At 41.6% G+C, this 24,596-nt stretch overlaps 3 protein-coding genes and 2 non-coding genes across 5 annotated transcripts; 2 read left to right on the plus strand and 3 right to left on the minus strand.

Moving 5' to 3' along the window:
* Positions 1-3,422: 3,422 nt before the first annotated feature.
* LOC123067245 (L-Ala-D/L-amino acid epimerase) lies at positions 3,423-5,451 on the minus strand. The gene is made up of 5 exons (XM_044490132.1): positions 4,901-5,451; positions 4,595-4,811; positions 4,159-4,492; positions 3,924-3,985; positions 3,423-3,556 (listed from the first exon to the last, which is right to left on the minus strand). The coding sequence occupies exons 1-5, from the start codon at positions 5,081-5,083 to the stop codon at positions 3,423-3,425; spliced, it is 930 nt and encodes a 309-aa protein (XP_044346067.1). The 5' UTR covers positions 5,084-5,451.
* Positions 5,452-9,467: 4,016 nt separating this feature from the next.
* On the plus strand, positions 9,468-9,538 carry TRNAG-GCC (transfer RNA glycine (anticodon GCC)). The gene has a single exon. It is a non-coding gene; the product is annotated as a tRNA-Gly (tRNA).
* A 318-nt stretch (positions 9,539-9,856) lies between these two features.
* Positions 9,857-12,257, minus strand: LOC123068458 (L-Ala-D/L-amino acid epimerase-like). The gene is made up of 6 exons (XM_044491040.1): positions 12,016-12,257; positions 11,710-11,926; positions 11,274-11,607; positions 11,039-11,100; positions 10,595-10,671; positions 9,857-10,176 (listed from the first exon to the last, which is right to left on the minus strand). The coding sequence occupies exons 1-6, from the start codon at positions 12,196-12,198 to the stop codon at positions 10,171-10,173; spliced, it is 879 nt and encodes a 292-aa protein (XP_044346975.1). The 5' UTR covers positions 12,199-12,257; the 3' UTR covers positions 9,857-10,170.
* A 4,326-nt stretch (positions 12,258-16,583) lies between these two features.
* Positions 16,584-16,654, plus strand: TRNAG-GCC (transfer RNA glycine (anticodon GCC)). The gene has a single exon. It is a non-coding gene; the product is annotated as a tRNA-Gly (tRNA).
* Positions 16,655-16,972: 318 nt separating this feature from the next.
* LOC123068459 (L-Ala-D/L-amino acid epimerase-like) lies at positions 16,973-20,632 on the minus strand. The gene is made up of 7 exons (XM_044491041.1): positions 19,915-20,632; positions 19,132-19,242; positions 18,826-19,042; positions 18,390-18,723; positions 18,155-18,216; positions 17,711-17,787; positions 16,973-17,292 (listed from the first exon to the last, which is right to left on the minus strand). The coding sequence occupies exons 1-7, from the start codon at positions 20,443-20,445 to the stop codon at positions 17,287-17,289; spliced, it is 1,338 nt and encodes a 445-aa protein (XP_044346976.1). The 5' UTR covers positions 20,446-20,632; the 3' UTR covers positions 16,973-17,286.
* Positions 20,633-24,596: the final 3,964 nt, after the last annotated feature.

Consider the following 24,596-nt stretch of genomic DNA (forward strand, 5'->3'; position numbering starts at 1 on the left):
AGCGGCAGTAGCAAGCGGATGATCGTCCAGCATTGGATAGAACCCTCCCATCCATGCCGAGAAGCAGCGTTGGTTCTGCCCCGGGCGACACACTGCTGGATACATATGTTGGAAATATGCCCTAGAGGCAATAATAAATTAGTTATTATTATTATATTTCCTTGTTCATGATAATCGTTTATTATCCATGCTATAATGGTATTGAAAGGAAACTCAGATACATGTGTGGATACATAGACAACACCATGTCCCTAGTAAGCTTCTAGTTGACTAGCTCGTTGATCAATAGATGGTTACAGTTTCCTGACCATGGACATTGGATGTCATTGATAACGGGATCACATGATTAGGAGAATGATGTGATGGACAAGACCCAATCCTAATCCTAGCACAAAGATTGTAGTTCATATGCTAAAGCTTTTCTAATGTCAAGTATCATTTCCTTAGACCATGAGATTGTGCAACTCCCGGATACCGTAGGAATGCTTTGGGTGTACCAAATGTCACAACGTAACTGGGTGGCTATAAAGGTGCACTACAGGTATCTCCGAAAGTGTCTGTTGGGTTGGCACGAATCGACTGGGATTTGTCACTCCGTGTAAACGGAGAGGTATCTCTGGGCCCACTCGGTAGGACATCATCATAATGTGCACAATGTGACCAAGGGGTTGATCACGGGATGATGTGTTACGGAACGAGTAAAGAGAATTGCCGGTAACGAGATTGAACAAGGTATCGGCATACCGACGATCGAATCTCGGGCAAGTACAATACCGCTAGACAAAGGGAATTGTATACGGGATCGATTGAGTCCTTGACATCATGGTTCGTCTGATGAGATCATCGTGGAACATGTGGGAACCAACATGAGTATCCAGATCCCGCAGTTGGTTATTGACCGGAGAACGTCTCGGTCATGTCTGCATGATTCCCGAACCCGTAGGGTCTACACACTTAAGGTTCGATGACGCTAGGGTTATAAAGGAAGTTTGTATGTGGTTACCGAATGTTGTTCGGAGTCCCGGATGAGATCCCGGACGTCATGAGGAGTTCCGGAATGGTCCGGAGGTAAAGATTTATATATAGGAAGTCATGTTTTGGTCACCGGAAAAGTTTCGGGTTTTATCGGTAACGTACCGGGACCACCGGGAGGGTCCCGGGGGTCCACCAAGTGGGGCCACCGGCCCCGGAGGGCTGCATGGGCCAAGTGTGGGAGGGGACCAGCCCCAGGTGGGCTGGTATGCCCCCCCCCCCCCACAAGGGCCCAAGGCGCCTAGGGTTGGGGGAGGGGGCGCACCCACCTAACTTGGGGGGCAAGTTTCCCCTCTCCCCCCCCCCTTGGCCGCTACCCTAGATGGGATTGGGGGCAGCCACACCCCTTGGGGTGGAAACCCTAGAGGGGGCGCACCCCCTCCCTCTCCCCTATATATATTTGAGGTCTTGAGGGTTGCCAACACATGAGTTTCTCTCCCTCTTGGCGCAGCCCTACCTCTCTCCCTTCTCCTCTCCCGTGGTGCTTGGCGAAGCCCTGCAGGATTGCCACGCTCCTCCACCACCACCACGCTGTTGTGCTGCTGCTGGACGGAGTCTTCCTCAACCTATCCCTCTCTCCTTGCTGGATCAAGGCGTGGGAGACGTCACCGGGCTGTACGTGTGTTGAACGCGGAGGTGCCGTCCGTTCGGCACTAGGATCTCCGGTGATTTGGATCACGATGAGTACGACTCCTTCAACCCCGTTCTCTTGAATGCTTCCGCTTAGCGATCTACAAGGGTATGTAGATGCACTCTCCTTCCCCTCGTTGCTAGTCTCTCCATAGATAGATCTTGGTGACTCGTAGGAAAATTTTGAATTTCTGCTACGTTCCCCAACAGTGGCATCATGAGCTAGGTCTATTGCGTAGATTCTTTGCACGAGTAGAACACAAAGTAGTTGTGGGCGTTGATTTTGTTCAATATGCTTACTGTTACTAGTCCAATCTTGTTTCAACGGTATTGTGAGATGAAGCGGCCCGGACCGACCTTACACGTACACTTACGTGAGACAGGTTCCACCGACTAACATGCACTTGGTGCATAAGGTGGCTAGCGGGTTCCAGTCTCTCCCACTTTAGTTGAAACGGATTCGATGAAAAGGGTCCTTATGAAGGGTAAATAGCAATTAGCATATAACGTTGTAGTTTTGCGTAGGTAAGAAACGTTCTTGCTAGAAACCCATAGCAGCCACGTAAAACATGCAAACAACAATTAGAGGACGTCTAACTTGTTTTTGCAGGGTATGCTATGTGATGTGATATGGCCAAGAAGAATGTGATGAATGATATGTGATGTATGAGATTGATCATGTTCTTGTAATAGGAATCACGACTTGCATGTCAATGAGTATGACAACCGACAGGAGCCATAGGAGTTGTCTTAATTTATTGTATGACCTGCGTGTCAACAAACAACGCCATGTAATTACTTTACTTTATTGCTAACCGGTAGCCATAGTAGTAGAAGTAATAGTTGGCGAGACAACTTCATGATGACACGATGATGGAGATCATGATGATGGAAATCATGGTGTCATGCCGGTGACGATGATGATCATGGAGCCCCGAAGATGGAGATCAAGAAGGAGAAAAATGATATTGGCCATATCATGTCACTATTTGATTGCATGTGATGTTTATCATGTTTATACATCTTATTTGCTTAGAACGACGGTAGTAAATAAGATGATCCCTCATTAAAATTTCAAGAAAGTGTTCCCCCCTAACTGTGCACCGTTGCGAAAGTTCGTCGTTTCGAAGCACCACGTGATGATCAGGTGTGATAGATTCTTACGTTCACATACAACGGGTGTAAGCCAGATTTACACATGCGAAACACTTAGGTTAACTTGACGAGCTTAGCATGTACAGACATGGCCTCGGAACACAAGAGACCGAAAGGTCGAGCATGAGTCGTATAGTAGATACGATCAACATGAAGATGTTCACCGATGATGACTAGTCCGTCTCACGTGATGATCGGACACGGCCTAGTTGACTCGGATCATGTAATCACTTAGATGACTAGAGGGATGTCTATCTAAGTGGGAGTTCATGAGATGAACTTAATTATCCTGAACATAGTCAAAAGATCTTTGCAAATTATGTCGTAAGCTCGCGCTTTAGTTCCACTGTTTAGATATGTTCCTAGAGAAAATATAGTTGAAAGTTGACAGTAGCGATTATGCGGACAGTAGAAAGCTTATGTCTTTAATGCACCGCTTAGTGTGCTGAACCCCAGTCGTTGTCTGTGGATGTTGCGAACATCGGACATACACGTTTTGATAACTACGTGATAGTTCAGTTAAACGGTTTAGAGTTGAGGCACCAAAGACGTTTTTCGAAATGTCGCGGCACATATGAGATGTTTCGAGGGCTGAAATTGGGATTTCAGGCTCGTGCCCACGTCAAGAGGAAATGGCGGTTCATGAGTGAGCTGTGACATACCCATCCATTATTGTTGTCCAAATGAAGGAAACCGCCATGGCCTCGAGCATTCTTAAACTTGTAGACAGGTCCAGAAGCTGATAATAGAAGTCGGGTAAGACAGTAAGTACAGGCCAGAGAGCAGAGATAATAATCTGATTTGATTGATTTATTACTCTGAAGATACAACAGATTTTGAATAAACATGAATAGAGCAGTATTTTGCTTTGAGATATCAGCGCATAAGCATTGGAATGACAGCTTAATAACTCTTAGTACCGATATATTACTGACAGGTAACAGCATATTTTTCACAATATGGAGTGGTTTTCGAAAACGATATCTTGGAAAGAAACATCTACGGCATTGCATAAAAACAAACTGAAAGTATAACTGTGTATATGAATAAAGTAACACATCTAAAAAAAGGAAATTGCAGCTGTACAGGATTTTTTGTAAGAATACCTTCATAGCCACCGTACACTGGATCTTCGGACAATAAAAGAGGTGTGTCCAGGTCAATAAAACTGCAATCACAAAAGAACAAGAACCATTTAAGCACCTGATCTGACAGACATAAGGTCTAAAACTTCATGTCATCATTTCTAGTTTGAACTTCCAAGTGATATTATCTTTAGTTCTAAAATACCATACTTTTCACAAGTAATCTTTTTTGCAGGAATTTGCACATTTAACCAACCTGAAACAACCAAGCCCAGCAGTGAGATGGCCGGCAAAGCCCATGGCAATCCTAGTCTCGACCATACCACCAATCATAAGTGCAATACCAGCTTTTCTTGCGGCATCAATTACTTCGAGGGCTCCAAGAACCCCTAACTTTGCCAGTTTGATGTTAATAACATGAGCAAGATTTCCATGTATTATTTTTTGAGCATCAAGTAAACCGCGGCAGCTTTCATCAGCAGCAACAGCAACTCTGTATTTCTCCATAGCAGCAATGCTAACATCACGGAGACCTTCCCAGTCATCTCTATGAACTGGTTGCTCAAAGAGTACAGGAGTTACTCCCATTTCTGAAACCAATGAAATAAATAAGTTATACTAGAAACACCATATAACATCACACTGACTGAGATATTAAGAGTGAAAAGACTGAACAAAGTGAAAGTACACACCGTTTAGTCTGTCAAGGACTTCAATTGCTTGGTTTGCTGTGTACCCTTCATTTGCATCCAAGATAAATGAGCAGTCAGGATGGACAAGCCTTATAGCCTTCAGAACTTCAATGTCTGAGTTCAAATTTTTTCCTACTTTGAGCTTCAGAGTTTGAAACCCTTGTCCCCGATATTTTGCAGCCAATTGAGCGGCTTCATTTGGGGTAACAATTGGAATCTAAAATTCAGAAATAGATGAATTTAGCAGTTTCATTTAAGCAACCGTAAGATGCCGGACTTGCTGCAAGGATACTTCGATAACCATACCGTGATGTCTGTCGTCACACTGTTCGATGCTCCGCCAAATAATCTCCACAAGGGTATGCGGATGCTGTTAGCAACTGCGTCAATCACTGCCATCTCCACTCCTGCCCTGGCCTTTGTTGGAGAAGAGCACAAGTAAATGCTCATCAGAGGAAGATTCTTGTATACAGATACTTTTGAAATCATGAAAAAGAGTCAGGTACTCCCTCCGATTCATATTAGTTGTCGCTCAAATGGATGTATCTAGCACTGAAACATGTCTAGATACATCAGTTTAAGCGACGAGTAATATGGACCGGAGGGAGTAATATATTTGACCAAGTTCCAAGAGAAACAATTAAGCAGTTCTATGTGTACTAAAAGAATCAAGCTCTTTAAGAACTGAGAACCAGCTTTCCGCTGGAAGGTAGAACTTCTCTGATTTTGGATGTATTCTGTTTGTTACTGCTGGCTTGTGCTGAGAGTCCCTTAATTGCATTTTAGAGTAAAATTTGTCTTCGCAGTTATCATTTATTTTGGGATCAGGGCATGAGCCAGTGGTCAACCACCTCAATCGGTTCAGTTTCATAAAGGTGAGATATCTATCTAAATCAAGGCCTAGGATCCAAAAACCAATTCCCCATCCTTCCATCAACATCCTCTAAAAGAACTGACTTGTAAACTCTGAAGTCTGTCTAAAATAGTGTGAATAGTGTGAATAGTGTGAATAGTGACCTATAATAGCAAATAAATTTTGTCTTTTTTGCTGTGAGGTCAACTTTTGTTTTTTTTTTCATCCAGATTTTTTTACTAGTGCAAAAGTAAGTCAAGTGTTTTGTCAAAATAGTTCTTACCTATTTTGACTTTTTATTAAAATAATAAAAAAAATTCCATATAGGGTGTATATACACCCAGGAACCAAAGTGTATTTCCCGAAATTTGAAGTGGTTCTTAGTCGAAGCATGTGATTCCCGCTTCATGTTATAGTGCCTTAAAGTTGATTTGCATAACTAAGAAAGCTTTATGTCTTCCTCATGGTGGTTGCATCTTTTCAAAAGCAAGACTCGCTGCATTTTGCTCGGCAAGGTCGCGTGTGCCCTTTAAAATTTCACCATTTATCTCCTGTAGCAGTTGGAGATAACACGTTAAATGCGCCATAAATTATTTTCTTTCATAAAAGCAAAGATTTTGTGATCTTTTGGTCACTGCTTCTGGACAGGCAATATACACATTAGCGGAACCAGTGGGCCTTAAAAGTCACTCTTTGAATAGTTTTTCAGACCATTAAGTTGTCAATCTTTCCAATGATGAGGCTCCAAAGTTTATTACATTTCCTGGTCTGCATTTGTAAAAAAAATGTGGCGACTTAATTATCAAATTATTCTCCATCATTCTTTGTGATTACTTATGTTAGAAATTACAAATATGAAATTCACATAGGATGTTACTTTAAGATTAACTAAGGAAATAGAAAAAAGAGAGGTGGTATTCCTCTTGCTCTATAAGATTGCACATGTTCATCATTTCGGTTGTAGCACAAATAAAAAAGAGGCAATGTGATCAATTTATGGTCAAAGCAGGCCCTCCGCATTGGAATCGACTGGTACCAGATTATCAACGCATGATTTTAGTGAACCGCTACACTGTGGACTTGGAGACATGATTTTTACACTATATCCTTGATATTCTTTCCTTGTGCCTCAAAATACCTTCATAGATGGAATCATGGTGAAGATATACAAAAGGGTGCACGGACACGGTAAACTGCTGAAAATCCTAACACTAAGATGCAAAATAAAAGGTATAAAATGACGCAAAAATTTGACTCATAAACTCCGCCTATGCTTAAAGTTTTGCTTGTCCCGAGCAAATGCAGTAGCTTGTAGGGACAAGGTCATCGTGTTCCTGAGGTGCAGGTAAAAGTAAACGAATTGGTCTGTTGCATGAAATAAAAATCCACATAAGATACATGATCATGACGAGTATTAGCACATTCTCACCACCAAGGGAATCATGAAGTCTTCCACTTGATCTTTTAGCAAACGCGCTACAACTGTATGAAATCGGTCATTCATCTTTCAGCCAAGCAAGTAGTGTTGGGCCCACCTTATTATACATGTCCTTCTCAAAATGTCACGTTATTGTTTTTCTTCCTTTTCATGAAAGGGCAAGCTTATATGCCCATATCATAATCATTTATTTTAACTTGTGACATGTAAGTTAAGCATGCTTCCTTGATATGAGATCCGGATGTTGTAAAAGCTTTAATATATATTCATCTTAAGGTGTTGCCATCGTGCTTTGCTGTTTCGTGTAACAGCCTGAATCGAATATGAATCGTGTTCTACCAAGTTGGATATAATGTCACTGCATTGTAAATAAGTTATGGTGTGTTGTGATTCTTTGCTTTTCGTATATAATGTTCTAAAACTGTGCACTTTTCCTTCATCAGGTCAACCTATCGAATTTGAAGCATGACCTACCGTGTTCGATGGTCACCAGGTTGGATATGACCGCACCCGGCAGGGGTGCGGGGTGCGGCAAGCCGCACTTTCCATCTAGTATTTGTAACTTTGAACAAAAACAGCTTTTGTCAATAGTTTGGAATTCACATATAAGCACAAGGTTAACAACCTTGGAAAGGCATGTACATTGCAACCAAATTTTGGTCCATACTCTTGTCCCGGTGGGCCGATGATGACTCTGGCTCCATTGGCCCAATTTTTTATGAAGTCAACCCAGAAGAACCATCAGCCTTGAATTTTTGCGTCGGATGAGTGCCCCAATGGGCAACATCGGACCATTCCCATCATGAGTTTTATTCCTTGTGGAGATAGGAGAATATGGTTTAGAAATTCACTTTGGTGCACGTGCTCTAGTGAGCCCTATATTTTGAATACTGCCAAAATGATATTTTTGAAGTTTCAATTTTTTTTTATGCAATATGTTCATATGGCTGTATATTACACATGTGCAAATTCCATGATGAAATAAGTAATCATGTGAGATACAAAGAAATCATAAATCATGATTCTAGAAAGATGAACATTGCATGTATTATCACTATTTAAAATCACCATTTTGTCGTTTTTGTATATTTCATGACGAAACATACACATGTATAATATACATCCATATGTTCATGTAGAATTATTTTTTGTATTTTCTGAAATTTAAATGTGATTTTTAATCAAAAGTACCCTTTTGAGCTCGAGCTCAGTTGAGCCCGGATGAACAATAAGTTTGAAAAAAAATCAAACCAAATTAAGAAAAAATGATTTTTTTGTGATATACTTTGACAAATGTTCTAAGTTTTTGCAAATTTTCATGATGAGATCACACTCGTGGAAAGTGTGGGGAAAATAACAAAATTACTACTCCAGAATGCTTTAAAAAGCACTCCCTCCGTTCCAAAATAAGTGTCTCAACTTTGTACTAGAGCTAGTTCAAAGTTATACTAAGCTTGAGACACTTATTTTGGGACAGAGGGAGTAGCATTTTCGGAGCATCAATTTTGTTTTTGTTTTCACACCTTCCACGAGTGTCATCTCATGATAAACATTTGTCAAAGTATACCGGGAAAAAATTCAGAATTGTTTGAATTTGTTTTCATTTTTTTTGGAATTTACTGTTCATCCGGGCTCAAATGAGCTCGAGCTCAGATACTCCACTTCCATTTTTAATAAACTATATAAAATGAGGTGCTCGAAAAATCCACAACGTGGTTGAACTTTCCAAGATCGAAGCAGCTTGTTGCCACTGCGGGCCAAAGACAATATTTGTTTCGGCGGAGGAGTAGCGGCGCGAGCGCTATATCTTGCATTAAGCGAGACGGATGGTCCTCTCGCTGAAGCGTCGGGCATACTCGGGCCAGCCCACTAGCAACATAAGGGGCTCATGGGATTTGATCCCTGGTTGCTTCAATAGCAAAACGAGCTGCAAGCCGCTGCGCCACTGTTGCATTCGTTGATGCATAGGAGGCATGGACTACTTGAGGTAAAAGACCCGAGTATTTTTCCTCCATTTTGTTTTTCATTTTTTCGTTTCTTCTCTTGTGGTTTGAGGGGAGCGCTGACTACTTGATACATAGTCGACATTTTTGTTTCTTCTATTTTTTTCTTATCCATTTTCTTCATTATTTTTTCATTCATTTTTTTGCGTTTTGTTTCTCTGTTTTTCTTTTCTTTTCGGTTTTCTTTGTTCTTTTGGTTATTATACTACATTTTTGGTATATGTCAACAATATTTTTCTAATACTTGTCTAACATTTTTCCAACACAAATTGAATAGTTTGTAATACATGATCAATATTTTCTGTATACACATTTTTCATATTTTAAAATGCTCTAGTAACATATTTTCAAAACAAGATTAAAATTTATCGTTACCTGGTCAACATTTCTAATATTTTTAAAATGCTTGATTAACATTTTCATGCTATTGTTGTTAAAAGAACTTTACATTTTGCATCACATTCGCACCAGTAGCGGTGGCTAGCTTCCACACACACACACAAAAAAGAGTGCGGTGTCTATCGCGTCAACCAGTTTCTTTAGATATTAGGGAGCTTTATTTTTAGTTCACACGTAACTGCACCAGTGGTCTAGTGGTAGAATAGTACCCTGCCACGGTACAGACCCGGGTTCGATTCCCGGCTGGTGCAATTGTTTTTTTTTTCCATTCTTTTTTACTGTACGGTTTTCCCATTGTTACTGATAACTGTTCAAGCAAATTTGTTTGAAGGTCTTTTCTTCAGCAAGAGCTTTTCTTAAAGCAAAAGAGAGGCATTCCTCTTCGATTTCATTTACAGAAATGAGAAATCACACAATCTTCAATTTAGCAAAAGAGAGGTCTAATCCCCTCCCACCCTTCAAAACGAGATGCTCGTAGCCTCGTACACAAAATCTTCTCTTTCACTGATTCACAAATGCCGCATAATTCGACGATAGACGCCTCAGAAACATGGAAATGCACAATAAACTTTGCTAGCTCAAGGGGCAGTCTCATTTATTCCAGAAAAATACAAAAGGAGAACACTGAGGGAACAGTTACTGCTTGTACTACACTACAGCAACAATGCCAGCCGAGCTGGCCTTCTGAACTTACCTATCTACAGGACTTACAGCAGTACATAAACGGGAGCTTTACCACTATATATATGGCTTACAATTGATTGTGTTACATTTCAGTTCCACACGGTAGTCGTCGCGTGTGATAACTTCTACATTCTATACTGAATGCGCTGATATGCTTTATAAAGTTCCTCCCGGAGGATAAGGCGTGCGTTAACCATCTTCATTTCTGGAAAAAAAAATCACATGTTTGCCTGTTTAGACATAGTACCAATAATAAGATTAAAGAACATGGTACTTTTAATAGGCAAATCTTACGCGTATTTTCATTGTTAAGGACAAAGTCCCTGTTGTCAGATCATGTGTAGGTCAGAGGCCAGGTAAAGTATCTGGCAGGCAAATTTAAGTTTACTGCAGCTCTAGACAATGTTTGCAACTGGCTATATTTTTTGGTGACCACAATATTTTGAATCTTGAAAAGTACTCCCTCCGTCCGGAAATACTTGTCATTGAAATGGATGTATCTAGATGTATTTTAGTTCTAGATACATCCATTTTCATCCATTTTGATGACAAGTAATTCCGGACGGAGGGAGTACAAACAATATCTACAGGAAATGGCGGTTCATGAGTGAGCTGTGACATACCCATCCATTATTGTTGTCCAAATGAAGGAAACCGCCATGGCCTCGAGCATTCTTAAACTTGTAGACAGGTCCAGAAGCTGATAATAGAAGTCGGGTAAGACAGTAAGTACAGGCCAGAGAGCAGAGATAATAATCTGATTTGATTGATTTATTACTCTGAAGATACAACAGATTTTGAATAAACATGAATAGAGCAGTATTTTGCTTTGAGATATCAGCGCATAAGCATTGGAATGACAGCTTAATAACTCTTAGTACCGATATATTACTGACAGGTAACAGCATATTTTTCACAATATGGAGTGGTTTTCGAAAACGATATCTTGGAAAGAAACATCTACGGCATTGCATAAAAACAAACTGAAAGTATAACTGTGTATATGAATAAAGTAACACATCTAAAAAAAGGAAATTGCAGCTGTACAGGATTTTTTGTAAGAATACCTTCATAGCCACCGTACACTGGATCTTCGGACAATAAAAGAGGTGTGTCCAGGTCAATAAAACTGCAATCACAAAAGAACAAGAACCATTTAAGCACCTGATCTGACAGACATAAGGTCTAAAACTTCATGTCATCATTTCTAGTTTGAACTTCCAAGTGATATTATCTTTAGTTCTAAAATACCATACTTTTCACAAGTAATCTTTTTTGCAGGAATTTGCACATTTAACCAACCTGAAACAACCAAGCCCAGCAGTGAGATGGCCGGCAAAGCCCATGGCAATCCTAGTCTCGACCATACCACCAATCATAAGTGCAATACCAGCTTTTCTTGCGGCATCAATTACTTCGAGGGCTCCAAGAACCCCTAACTTTGCCAGTTTGATGTTAATAACATGAGCAAGATTTCCATGTATTATTTTTTGAGCATCAAGTAAACCGCGGCAGCTTTCATCAGCAGCAACAGCAACTCTGTATTTCTCCATAGCAGCAATGCTAACATCACGGAGACCTTCCCAGTCATCTCTATGAACTGGTTGCTCAAAGAGTACAGGAGTTACTCCCATTTCTGAAACCAATGAAATAAATAAGTTATACTAGAAACACCATATAACATCACACTGACTGAGATATTAAGAGTGAAAAGACTGAACAAAGTGAAAGTACACACCGTTTAGTCTGTCAAGGACTTCAATTGCTTGGTTTGCTGTGTACCCTTCATTTGCATCCAAGATAAATGAGCAGTCAGGATGGACAAGCCTTATAGCCTTCAGAACTTCAATGTCTGAGTTCAAATTTTTTCCTACTTTGAGCTTCAGAGTTTGAAACCCTTGTCCCCGATATTTTGCAGCCAATTGAGCGGCTTCATTTGGGGTAACAATTGGAATCTAAAATTCAGAAATAGATGAATTTAGCAGTTTCATTTAAGCAACCGTAAGATGCCGGACTTGCTGCAAGGATACTTCGATAACCATACCGTGATGTCTGTCGTCACACTGTTCGATGCTCCGCCAAATAATCTCCACAAGGGTATGCGGATGCTGTTAGCAACTGCGTCAATCACTGCCATCTCCACTCCTGCCCTGGCCTTTGTTGGAGAAGAGCACAAGTAAATGCTCATCAGAGGAAGATTCTTGTATACAGATACTTTTGAAATCATGAAAAAGAGTCAGGTACTCCCTCCGATTCATATTAGTTGTCGCTCAAATGGATGTATCTAGCACTGAAACATGTCTAGATACATCAGTTTAAGCGACGAGTAATATGGACCGGAGGGAGTAATATATTTGACCAAGTTCCAAGAGAAACAATTAAGCAGTTCTATGTGTACTAAAAGAATCAAGCTCTTTAAGAACTGAGAACCAGCTTTCCGCTGGAAGGTAGAACTTCTCTGATTTTGGATGTATTCTGTTTGTTACTGCTGGCTTGTGCTGAGAGTCCCTTAATTGCATTTTAGAGTAAAATTTGTCTTCGCAGTTATCATTTATTTTGGGATCAGGGCATGAGCCAGTGGTCAACCACCTCAATCGGTTCAGTTTCATAAAGGTGAGATATCTATCTAAATCAAGGCCTAGGATCCAAAAACCAATTCCCCATCCTTCCATCAACATCCTCTAAAAGAACTGACTTGTAAACTCTGAAGTCTGTCTAAAATAGTGTGAATAGTGTGAATAGTGTGAATAGTGACCTATAATAGCAAATAAATTTTGTCTTTTTTGCTGTGAGGTCAACTTTTGTTTTTTTTTTCATCCAGATTTTTTTACTAGTGCAAAAGTAAGTCAAGTGTTTTGTCAAAATAGTTCTTACCTATTTTGACTTTTTATTAAAATAATAAAAAAAAATTCCATATAGGGTGTATATACACCCAGGAACCAAAGTGTATTTCCCGAAATTTGAAGTGGTTCTTAGTCGAAGCATGTGATTCCCGCTTCATGTTATAGTGCCTTAAAGTTGATTTGCATAACTAAGAAAGCTTTATGTCTTCCTCATGGTGGTTGCATCTTTTCAAAAGCAAGACTCGCTGCATTTTGCTCGGCAAGGTCGCGTGTGCCCTTTAAAATTTCACCATTTATCTCCTGTAGCAGTTGGAGATAACACGTTAAATGCGCCATAAATTATTTTCTTTCATAAAAGCAAAGATTTTGTGATCTTTTGGTCACTGCTTCTGGACAGGCAATATACACATTAGCGGAACCAGTGGGCCTTAAAAGTCACTCTTTGAATAGTTTTTCAGACCATTAAGTTGTCAATCTTTCCAATGATGAGGCTCCAAAGTTTATTACATTTCCTGGTCTGCATTTGTAAAAAAAATGTGGCGACTTAATTATCAAATTATTCTCCATCATTCTTTGTGATTACTTATGTTAGAAATTACAAATATGAAATTCACATAGGATGTTACTTTAAGATTAACTAAGGAAATAGAAAAAAGAGAGGTGGTATTCCTCTTGCTCTATAAGATTGCACATGTTCATCATTTCGGTTGTAGCACAAATAAAAAAGAGGCAATGTGATCAATTTATGGTCAAAGCAGGCCCTCCGCATTGGAATCGACTGGTACCAGATTATCAACGCATGATTTTAGTGAACCGCTACACTGTGGACTTGGAGACATGATTTTTACACTATATCCTTGATATTCTTTCCTTGTGCCTCAAAATACCTTCATAGATGGAATCATGGTGAAGATATACAAAAGGGTGCACGGACACGGTAAACTGCTGAAAATCCTAACACTAAGATGCAAAATAAAAGGTATAAAATGACGCAAAAATTTGACTCATAAACTCCGCCTATGCTTAAAGTTTTGCTTGTCCCCGAGCAAATGCAGTAGCTTGTAGGGACAAGGTCATCGTGTTCCTGAGGTGCAGGTAAAAGTAAACGAATTGGTCTGTTGCATGAAATAAAAATCCACATAAGATACATGATCATGACGAGTATTAGCACATTCTCACCACCAAGCGAATCATGAAGTCTTCCACTTGATCTTTTAGCAAACGCGCTACAACTGTATGAAATCGGTCATTCATCTTTCAGCCAAGCAAGTAGTGTTGGGCCCACCTTATTATACATGTCCTTCTCAAAATGTCACGTTATTGTTTTTCTTCCTTTTCATGAAAGGGCAAGCTTATATGCCCATATCATAATCATTTATTTTAACTTGTGACATGTAAGTTAAGCATGCTTCCTTGATATGAGATCCGGATGTTGTAAAAGCTTTAATATATATTCATCTTAAGGTGTTGCCATCGTGCTTTGCTGTTTCGTGTAACAGCCTGAATCGAATATGAATCGTGTTCTACCAAGTTGGATATAATGTCACTGCATTGTAAATAAGTTATGGTGTGTTGTGATTCTTTGCTTTTCGTATATAATGTTCTAAAACTGTGCACTTTTCCTTCATCAGGTCAACCTATCGAATTTGAAGCATGACCTACCGTGTTCGATGGTCACCAGGTTGGATATGACCGCACCCGGCAGGGGTGCGGGGTGCGGCAAGCCGCACTTTCCATCTAGTATTTGTAACTTTGAACAAAAACAGCTTTTGTCAATAGTTTGGAATTCACATATAAGCACAAGGTTAACAACCTTGGAAAGGCATGTACATTGCAACCAAATTTTGGTCCATACTCTTGTCCCGGTGGGCCGATGATGACTCTGGCTCCATTGGCCCAATTTTTTATGAAGTCAACCCAGAAGAACCATCAGCCTTGAATTTTTGCGTCGGATGAGTGCCCCAATGGGCAACATCGGACCATTCCCATCATGAGTTTTATTCCTTGTGGAGATAGGAGAATATGGTTTAGAAATTCACTTTGGTGCACGTGCTCTAGTGAGCCCTATATTTTGAATACTGCCAAAATGATATTTTTGAAGTTTCAATTTTTTTTTATGCAATATGTTCATATGGCTGTATATTACACATGTGCAAATTCCATGATGAAATAAGTAATCATGTGAGATACAAAGAAATCATAAATCATGATTCTAGAAAGATGAACATTGCATGTATTATCACTATTTAAAATCACCATTTTGTCGTTTTTGTATATTTCATGACGAAACATACACATGTATAATATACATCCATATGTTCATGTAGAATTATTTTTTGTATTTTCTGAAATTTAAATGTGATTTTTAATCAAAAGTACCCTTTTGAGCTCGAGCTCAGTTGAGCCCGGATGAACAATAAGTTTGAAAAAAAATCAAACCAAATTAAGAAAAAATGATTTTTTTGTGATATACTTTGACAAATGTTCTAAGTTTTTGCAAATTTTCATGATGAGATCACACTCGTGGAAAGTGTGGGGAAAATAACAAAATTACTACTCCAGAATGCTTTAAAAAGCACTCCCTCCGTTCCAAAATAAGTGTCTCAACTTTGTACTAGAGCTAGTTCAAAGTTATACTAAGCTTGAGACACTTATTTTGGGACAGAGGGAGTAGCATTTTCGGAGCATCAATTTTGTTTTTGTTTTCACACCTTCCACGAGTGTCATCTCATGATAAACATTTGTCAAAGTATACCGGGAAAAAATTCAGAATTGTTTGAATTTGTTTTCATTTTTTTTGGAATTTACTGTTCATCCGGGCTCAAATGAGCTCGAGCTCAGATACTCCACTTCCATTTTTAATAAACTATATAAAATGAGGTGCTCGAAAAATCCACAACGTGGTTGAACTTTCCAAGATCGAAGCAGCTTGTTGCCACTGCGGGCCAAAGACAATATTTGTTTCGGCGGAGGAGTAGCGGCGCGAGCGCTATATCTTGCATTAAGCGAGACGGATGGTCCTCTCGCTGAAGCGTCGGGCATACTCGGGCCAGCCCACTAGCAACATAAGGGGCTCATGGGATTTGATCCCTGGTTGCTTCAATAGCAAAACGAGCTGCAAGCCGCTGCGCCACTGTTGCATTCGTTGATGCATAGGAGGCATGGACTACTTGAGGTAAAAGACCCGAGTATTTTTCCTCCATTTTGTTTTTCATTTTTTCGTTTCTTCTCTTGTGGTTTGAGGGGAGCGCTGACTACTTGATACATAGTCGACATTTTTGTTTCTTCTATTTTTTTCTTATCCATTTTCTTCATTATTTTTCATTCATTTTTTTGCGTTTTGTTTCTCTGTTTTTCTTTTCTTTTCGGTTTTCTTTGTTCTTTTGGTTATTATACTACATTTTTGGTATATGTCAACAATATTTTTCTAATACTTGTCTAACATTTTTCCAACACAAATTGAATAGTTTGTAATACATGATCAATATTTTCTGTATACACATTTTTCATATTTTAAAATGCTCTAGTAACATATTTTCAAAACAAGATTAAAATTTATCGTTACCTGGTCAACATTTCTAATATTTTTAAAATGCTTGATTAACATTTTCATGCTATTGTTGTTAAAAGAACTTTACATTTTGCATCACATTCGCACCAGTAGCGGTGGCTAGCTTCCACACACACACACAAAAAAGAGTGCGGTGTCTATCGCGTCAACCAGTTTCTTTAGATATTAGGGAGCTTTATTTTTAGTTCACACGTAACTGCACCAGTGGTCTAGTGGTAGAATAGTACCCTGCCACGGTACAGACCCGGGTTCGATTCCCGGCTGGTGCAATTGTTTTTTTTTTCCATTCTTTTTTACTGTACGGTTTTCCCATTGTTACTGATAACTGTTCAAGCAAATTTGTTTGAAGGTCTTTTCTTCAGCAAGAGCTTTTCTTAAAGCAAAAGAGAGGCATTCCTCTTCGATTTCATTTACAGAAATGAGAAATCACACAATCTTCAATTTAGCAAAAGAGAGGTCTAATCCCCTCCCACCCTTCAAAACGAGATGCTCGTAGCCTCGTACACAAAATCTTCTCTTTCACTGATTCACAAATGCCGCATAATTCGACGATAGACGCCTCAGAAACATGGAAATGCACAATAAACTTTGCTAGCTCAAGGGGCAGTCTCATTTATTCCAGAAAAATACAAAAGGAGAACACTGAGGGAACAGTTACTGCTTGTACTACACTACAGCAACAATGCCAGCCGAGCTGGCCTTCTGAACTTACCTATCTACAGGACTTACAGCAGTACATAAACGGGAGCTTTACCACTATATATATGGCTTACAATTGATTGTGTTACATTTCAGTTCCACACGGTAGTCGTCGCGTGTGATAACTTCTACATTCTATACTGAATGCGCTGATATGCTTTATAAAGTTCCTCCCGGAGGATAAGGCGTGCGTTAACCATCTTCATTTCTGGAAAAAAAAATCACATGTTTGCCTGTTTAGACATAGTACCAATAATAAGATTAAAGAACATGGTACTTTTAATAGGCAAATCTTACGCGTATTTTCATTGTTAAGGACAAAGTCCCTGTTGTCAGATCATGTGTAGGTCAGAGGCCAGGTAAAGTATCTGGCAGGCAAATTTAAGTTTACTGCAGCTCTAGACAATGTTTGCAACTGGCTATATTTTTTGGTGACCACAATATTTTGAATCTTGAAAAGTACTCCCTCCGTCCGGAAATACTTGTCATTGAAATGGATGTATCTAGATGTATTTTAGTTCTAGATACATCCATTTTCATCCATTTTGATGACAAGTAATTCCGGACGGAGGGAGTACAAACAATATCTACAGGAAATGGCGGTTCATGAGTGAGCTGTGACATACCCATCCATTATTGTTGTCCAAATGAAGGAAACCGCCATGGCCTCGAGCATTCTTAAACTTGTAGACAGGTCCAGAAGCTGATAATAGAAGTCGGGTAAGACAGTAAGTACAGGCCAGAGAGCAGAGATAATAATCTGATTTGATTGATTTATTACTCTGAAGATACAACAGATTTTGAATAAACATGAATAGAGCAGTATTTTGCTTTGAGATATCAGCGCATAAGCATTGGAATGACAGCTTAATAACTCTTAGTACCGATATATTACTGACAGGTAACAGCATATTTTTCACAATATGGAGTGGTTTTCGAAAACGATATCTTGGAAAGAAACATCTACGGCATTGCATAAAAACAAACTGAAAGTATAACTGTGTATATGAATAAAGTAACACATCTAAAAAAAGGAAATTGCAGCTGTACAGGATTTTTTGTAAGAATACCTTCATAGCCACCGTACACTGGATCTTCGGACAATAAAAGAGGTGTGTCCAGGTCAATAAAACTGCAATCACAAAAGAACAAGAACCATTTAAGCACCTGATCTGACAGACATAAGGTCTAAAACTTCATGTCATCATTTCTAGTTTGAACTTCCAAGTGATATTATCTTTAGTTCTAAAATACCATACTTTTCACAAGTAATCTTTTTTGCAGGAATTTGCACATTTAACCAACCTGAAACAACCAAGCCCAGCAGTGAGATGGCCGGCAAAGCCCATGGCAATCCTAGTCTCGACCATACCACCAATCATAAGTGCAATACCAGCTTTTCTTGCGGCATCAATTACTTCGAGGGCTCCAAGAACCCCTAACTTTGCCAGTTTGATGTTAATAACATGAGCAAGATTTCCATGTATTATTTTTTGAGCATCAAGTAAACCGCGGCAGCTTTCATCAGCAGCAACAGCAACTCTGTATTTCTCCATAGCAGCAATGCTAACATCACGGAGACCTTCCCAGTCATCTCTATGAACTGGTTGCTCAAAGAGTACAGGAGTTACTCCCATTTCTGAAACCAATGAAATAAATAAGTTATACTAGAAACACCATATAACATCACACTGACTGAGATATTAAGAGTGAAAAGACTGAACAAAGTGAAAGTACACACCGTTTAGTCTGTCAAGGACTTCAATTGCTTGGTTTGCTGTGTACCCTTCATTTGCATCCAAGATAAATGAGCAGTCAGGATGGACAAGCCTTATAGCCTTCAGAACTTCAATGTCTGAGTTCAAATTTTTTCCTACTTTGAGCTTCAGAGTTTGAAACCCTTGTCCCCGATATTTTGCAGCCAATTGAGCGGCTTCATTTGGGGTAACAATTGGAATCTAAAATTCAGAAATAGATGAATTTAGCAGTTTCATTTAAGCAACCGTAAGATGCCGGACTTGCTGCAAGGATACTTCGATAACCATACCGTGATGTCTGTCGTCACACTGTTCGATGCTCCGCCAAATAATCTCCACAAGGGTATGCGGATGCTGTTAGCAACTGCGTCAATCACTGCCATCTCCACTCCTGCCCTGGCCTTTGTTGGAGAAGAGCACAAGTAAATGCTCATCAGAGGAAGATTCTTGTATACAGATACTTTTGAAATCATGAAAAAGAGTCAGGTACTCCCTCCGATTCATATTAGTTGTCGCTCAAATGGATGTATCTAGCACTGAAACATGTCTAGATACATCAGTTTAAGCGACGAGTAATATGGACCGGAGGGAGTAATATATTTGACCAAGTTCCAAGAGAAACAATTAAGCAGTTCTATGTGTACTAAAAGAATCAAGCTCTTTAAGAACTGAGAACCAGCTTTCCGCTGGAAGGTAGAACTTCTCTGATTTTGGATGTATTCTGTTTGTTACTGCTGGCTTGTGCTGAGAGTCCCTTAATTGCATTTTAGAGTAAAATTTGTCTTCGCAGTTATCATTTATTTTGGGATCAGGGCATGAGCCAGTGGTCAACCACCTCAATCGGTTCAGTTTCATAAAGGTGAGATATCTATCTAAATCAAGGCCTAGGATCCAAAAACCAATTCCCCATCCTTCCATCAACATCCTCTAAAAGAACTGACTTGTAAACTCTGAAGTCTGTCTTGTGGAGCAGAACTCCTCAAGCTGTCAAACTCAGAAATTGTACCCAAAATCGAGCCAAAATTGTCTGCCAAGAGTATGGACGGGCAAGCAGGCGTGAATGGATGTCTCACCGACGCGAAGGCGTGTCCTGGCAGCGCGTCGGCGACGTCCTGGAGCACGGCGCCGAGGGGCGCGCCCCGGGCGGCCACGAGCGCGGCGCAGGCGCGTCCGACGGCGGCGAGCGCGGCCGGCTGGTCCTCGGCGGTGACGGAGGGGAGGACCGGGGCCTCGCCCCAGCCGACGGCGCCGCTGGAGAGCTCGACCCGCACGGCGACGTTGGAGACGGCGTCGAGGCGCGAGGAGGCGATGGTGAAGGGCGCGGCGAGCGGCACGTTGAGTGGGCGCGCCTCGGCCGCCGCCACGTCCACCGAGAAGGTCTCCTTGAGCGCGTCGAAGCCGAACGCCTCCATCGGCTGCTGCTGCTGCGGCGGCGGCGGCGTCGGGGTCGGAGGGGACGGCGACGGCGAGATGGCGCGGAGGCGGGTGGGCTGGCGGCGGGCGAGGCGTGGGGCGGGGTTGAGGAGGGGCCTCGGGCTGGGAGGCTTCTTGGCGAAGCGGAGAGGGGAGGAGGAGGATGTGGTGGTGGAGATGGAGCCGTCCATGGCCGGCAGCGGCGGGAAGCGGTGGCTCGGCTGACGTTGACGAGCGATCGAGATTCGCGGGAGGCCGGCCGAGGAGGAGCTGCCGGCCGCGTTCTATATAGAGTGGTTGGCGCAGTGGCGACTGACAGGGTGGGGCCGCGTCGTCAGTGGCGCGCCGGTGCCGTCGCGGGCATCTCCACTGCACCTCCGTGACGGAGAAGAGAAGGTGGAGGTGGCGGAGCAGTGCACGGGAGTGGGAGACGCGCCACGGGCCCACGCGTCAGCCGATCTGGTAATGCGTCGACCGTCGAGTGCCAGCAGAGCACGGAACTGTCCGGTGTCGTGACGCTCGAGCGTGGCTGCATGCGGCGGTGGGGCCCAGATGCAGCGGGGCAGAGGGGCTGGCGACGCCGTCGAGGGGGCGGGATCGCCGGATGGTCGCCGCGGCGGTGGCCATCACGTGGGGAAAAGCAGTCCGTCCGGCTGGGGGCCCACTGTGGATCTGGGCCCACCTGTCGGTGAGCACCGGGGCCCGCTGACCGTGACTGTGCAGGCACGTTCGGCGGACTGTTCGTTTCGTCGCCAGACGATCGTCCTCGTGCGTGCGTCCTGTCGCATGGCCCTCCGCCCTCGTACTACTACTAGCATTCGTTCGTGATGAAGGCCACTGTGCTCTTCGGTGCCAAGTCCGTGCCGTTCAGACCACTGTTACCCGTTGTCTCGCTCTCTGTCAAAGTAATTAATTTGTTTAATGATTGGTTGTGTCCATCAACCGATCTGCCCCTTGCGGCCTCCAAGGAGGCACCACTTTTGTATATATGGATCTAGTTGTGGATGATAGGCTTGCACTATAGTAGTACTATGTGCTATGTGTACGAAAACTACATCCAACATATAGTCCATAGGTGGAGTACATATGTAGGATTACGGATATAGACAGAAAAGCATCGCTAATTTCCTCCGCCTCTCCGTCGCAGCACGTGCTTGCATTGCAGCTACTAAAATCAATACAGAGGCAGGTTTATGTTAGCCCATGGGGTCTTACCACGACGACTTCCTGACTGCCTACTACAACAAGTTTTGCCTGGCTCCGGCGAAGAAGGGGCAATGTCGGCAGCGCGCCTTCGGCTTGCTTCAGTATTTGTAATCGTCACTAGATGGTCTATGGATCTGGATGTAATTTTTATTATTTACGGTGTTCGTTGTACCGCCATGATTGAAGAAGAATAGATGATCAGAAGTTTCCTCGCAATAAAAAAACCATGGCGGCCTAAACTAGTGCCTTTACCAAGGAAGATATATGGGGAAATTTGAAGTGGTTCGCAGTCGAGGCATGCGATTTTGCTCCATGTTATAGTGCCTTGAAGTGGATTTTGCATAATTAAGAAAGCTTTATGTCTTCCTCATGGTGGTTGCATCTTTTCAAAAGCAGGACTCGCTGCGTCTTGCTTGGCAAGGTCGCGCTCCGCGCCCTTGAAAAAGTTCACCATCAGTCTCTTGAAACTATTGGAGATAACACGTTCAATGCGCCATATATTATTTTCTTTCATAAAAGCGAAGATTTTGTGATCTTATGGTCACTACTTCTGGACACGCGGTACACGCATTAGAGGAAACATACTTACATTTTTAAGTTATTTATGGCGATTTATCGAATGGTTCTCCCTCAATCTTGGTGTTTGCTTACGTTACAAATTACAAAGATGAAATTCACATCGGATGACCATCCACACAATTACTTTAGCTCAACTAAGAAAACAGAAAAAAAAGAAGAGGTGACATTCCTCTTGCTCTATAAGATTTCACATGTTCATCATTTTGTTTGTAGCCAAATAAATAAAAAAGGCAATGTCACCTCTCTTTTGGTTCAAGCAAGACTCGCTGGATCTTGCTATGAGCTTAAAATTAGTAGCAAGGGTAGTTTAAGTGTCCTTGGTGATCTTCTTCTCCATCTCCTCAATGCGATCACATAAGAGCTCATGATGAATTAGTGAATCGTTAGATATATCTTAAGTTGGCGGACTCGATCGTCGATGGCATGAGGATAAGGATGAGGAGTGTTGTTGGAGCCTGCAAGAAACTTCTTTCGTCTCGGGGGCTGCGTGGCAATGCAGGTGCCAACGATGAACTTATTGTGTCACTTGGAGTTTTTCTATTGGGTGTCCTTCAACAAACCATGGATAGTGCAATAGTCGTTGAATTGCTCTCGGCAGAAGAAACACGATCATTGGTACTAATGGTTTTTACTAATCCGATACCCGCCTTTTTGGTTTCTTCCTCTTCCTCTTTATCCTTCGGCTCTTCCCACTAAACGAATATCGTCTGAAAATCTGAATTAAATCCATAAAAATGAGAGTACCAGTGTCAAATTTAAGACTTAAACTCTAATGGGCTGGTTCCACCATAAAGAACCTAAGTATGTGCATGGAAAGTAGGTCCACGTATGTTCAATGAGTAGGTCCGGCAAGCAACAAAAGATTTAGAACGCACCACGTGCCTTGCAAAGACTAACATATAGATGTAGGTTTTCGTCGTGGAGCAAGTGAAGCGAGGAAGACCATCGTCCTTTGTCCTTGCCACTGGGCGAACACACAACACATTTAGCACATGTCCTAGCCTAGCTTAGCTGCCGCTGGGCCCTAGCTTGTAACATTAGTGCGTGACTGAGACCGGCTGTTCAGTGTTAAGTCTGTGCGTACCGTTCAGACCACTGTTAATCAGTCGGCATTGTCACCTGAGTCGATGACCCACAACCAAAGTAGTAATTAATTTGTTTGTTCATGTCGTGGCCGCCGGACAGGCTTAGTTAATAAGTACTATAATTGATTCTGGCCATCAACCGGAGCACAGCGATCTGCCCCTTGCGGCCTCCAAGGAGGCGCCACTTTTGTATGCATCGAGACATCTAATTGTTGATGATAAGCTCGCACTGTGTATTAGTACTATGTGCACGAAAACTACATTCAACACATAATCCATAGGAAGTGTACCTATTGTAGGATTAGGGGTTTAGACAGAAAAACATCGCTAATTTCCTCCGCCTCTGCGTTGCAGCACGTACTTGCAACAACTAAAATCAACAGAGATACATGTTGTGGTTAGCCTCGTCAACATGGAATAGGCGCATCATTATTTTCCACAAACTGTCTGCAGGCGGCCTAAACTAGTGTCTTTACTTTGATAAAAACAACGCTTATATTTAGAGCCATCTGATCATGTACAACCTTTGCTCTGAGGTAGATAGTATATGCGGAAATTTAAGGTGGTTCGCAGTCGAAGCATGTGATTCTCGCTCCATGTTACAGTGCCTTGAAGTTGATTTGCATAATTAAGAAAGCTTTATGTCTTTCTCATCGTGGTTGCATCTTTTCAAAAGCAAGACTCGCTCCATTTTCCTCGGCAAGGTCGCGTGCGCCCTTCAAAAGTTCACCATTTATCTCCTGAATCTGTTGGAGATAACAGAGTAAATGCACAATATATTATTTTCTTTCATAAAAGCAAAGATTTTGGGATCTTATGGTCACTACTTCTGGACAGGTGGTATACGCATTAGAGGAAACATACATATATTTGTAAATTGTTTATAGCGATTTATTGAATCGTTCCCGCTCATTCTTGGCGATTACTTATGTTTCAAATTACAAAGATGAAGTACGCATTGGAAAACCATCCACACAATTACTTTAAGCTCAACTAAGGAAACAGAAAAAAGAGGTAATACTGATCTTGCTCCACAGGATTTTTACATGTTCATCATTTCGGTTGTAGCACAAAAAAAAGGGTAACATGATCAATATATGTTTAAGGCTGGCGCCCCATGTTGGTACGGTCTGTCTTTAGTCCTTTTGATGCTGCAGTGATCCTCAAGATACCGCTGTGTACGAGGAACATAACAGATTTTTGGGCATGGCATGAAGAGAGACGGGGAGTTTTCATGGTGCGTTCTGCTTACCATATGATACTCAGAACGAAGATCGGCAGGGAAGGATGGCTTCATGAGGAAGACGGTACTTCAAACACACAAGAAAGTAAGCAGTGGAGTGCAATTTGGCACATACAAGTACCTTCGAAGCTACAGATGTTTGTTTGGCGTCTAGCCAGGCAGTCGATGCCTACATGTGAGGTCCTCCACCACCGAAACATGTCTGCCGAAAATACATGCCACTTATGCG

Source organism: Triticum aestivum, chromosome 3B (genome assembly GCF_018294505.1).
Source record: "Triticum aestivum cultivar Chinese Spring chromosome 3B, IWGSC CS RefSeq v2.1, whole genome shotgun sequence".
In the NCBI taxonomy this organism is placed as follows: Eukaryota; Viridiplantae; Streptophyta; class Magnoliopsida; order Poales; family Poaceae; genus Triticum; species Triticum aestivum.

Coding starts and splice junctions, on each gene's coding strand:
- LOC123068459 (XM_044491041.1), bottom strand. CDS start 20,445: ATGGACGGCTCCATCTCCACCACCACATCCTCCTCCTCCCCTCTCCGC. Junction 19,243..19,914: donor CAGGACACGCCTTCGCGTCG/GTGAGACATCCA, acceptor TCTCCAACAAAG/GCCAGGGCAGGAGTGGAGAT. Junction 17,788..18,154: donor AGTGTACGGTGGCTATGAAG/GTATTCTTACAA, acceptor TTCTATTATCAG/CTTCTGGACCTGTCTACAAG.
- LOC123067245 (XM_044490132.1), bottom strand. CDS start 5,083: ATGATTTCAAAAGTATCTGTATACAAGAATCTTCCTCTGATGAGCATT. Junction 4,493..4,594: donor AGTCCTTGACAGACTAAACG/GTGTGTACTTTC, acceptor CATTGGTTTCAG/AAATGGGAGTAACTCCTGTA. Junction 3,557..3,923: donor AGTGTACGGTGGCTATGAAG/GTATTCTTACAA, acceptor TTCTATTATCAG/CTTCTGGACCTGTCTACAAG.
- LOC123068458 (XM_044491040.1), bottom strand. CDS start 12,198: ATGATTTCAAAAGTATCTGTATACAAGAATCTTCCTCTGATGAGCATT. Junction 11,101..11,273: donor GCTGGGCTTGGTTGTTTCAG/GTTGGTTAAATG, acceptor TTGTGATTGCAG/TTTTATTGACCTGGACACAC. Junction 10,672..11,038: donor AGTGTACGGTGGCTATGAAG/GTATTCTTACAA, acceptor TTCTATTATCAG/CTTCTGGACCTGTCTACAAG.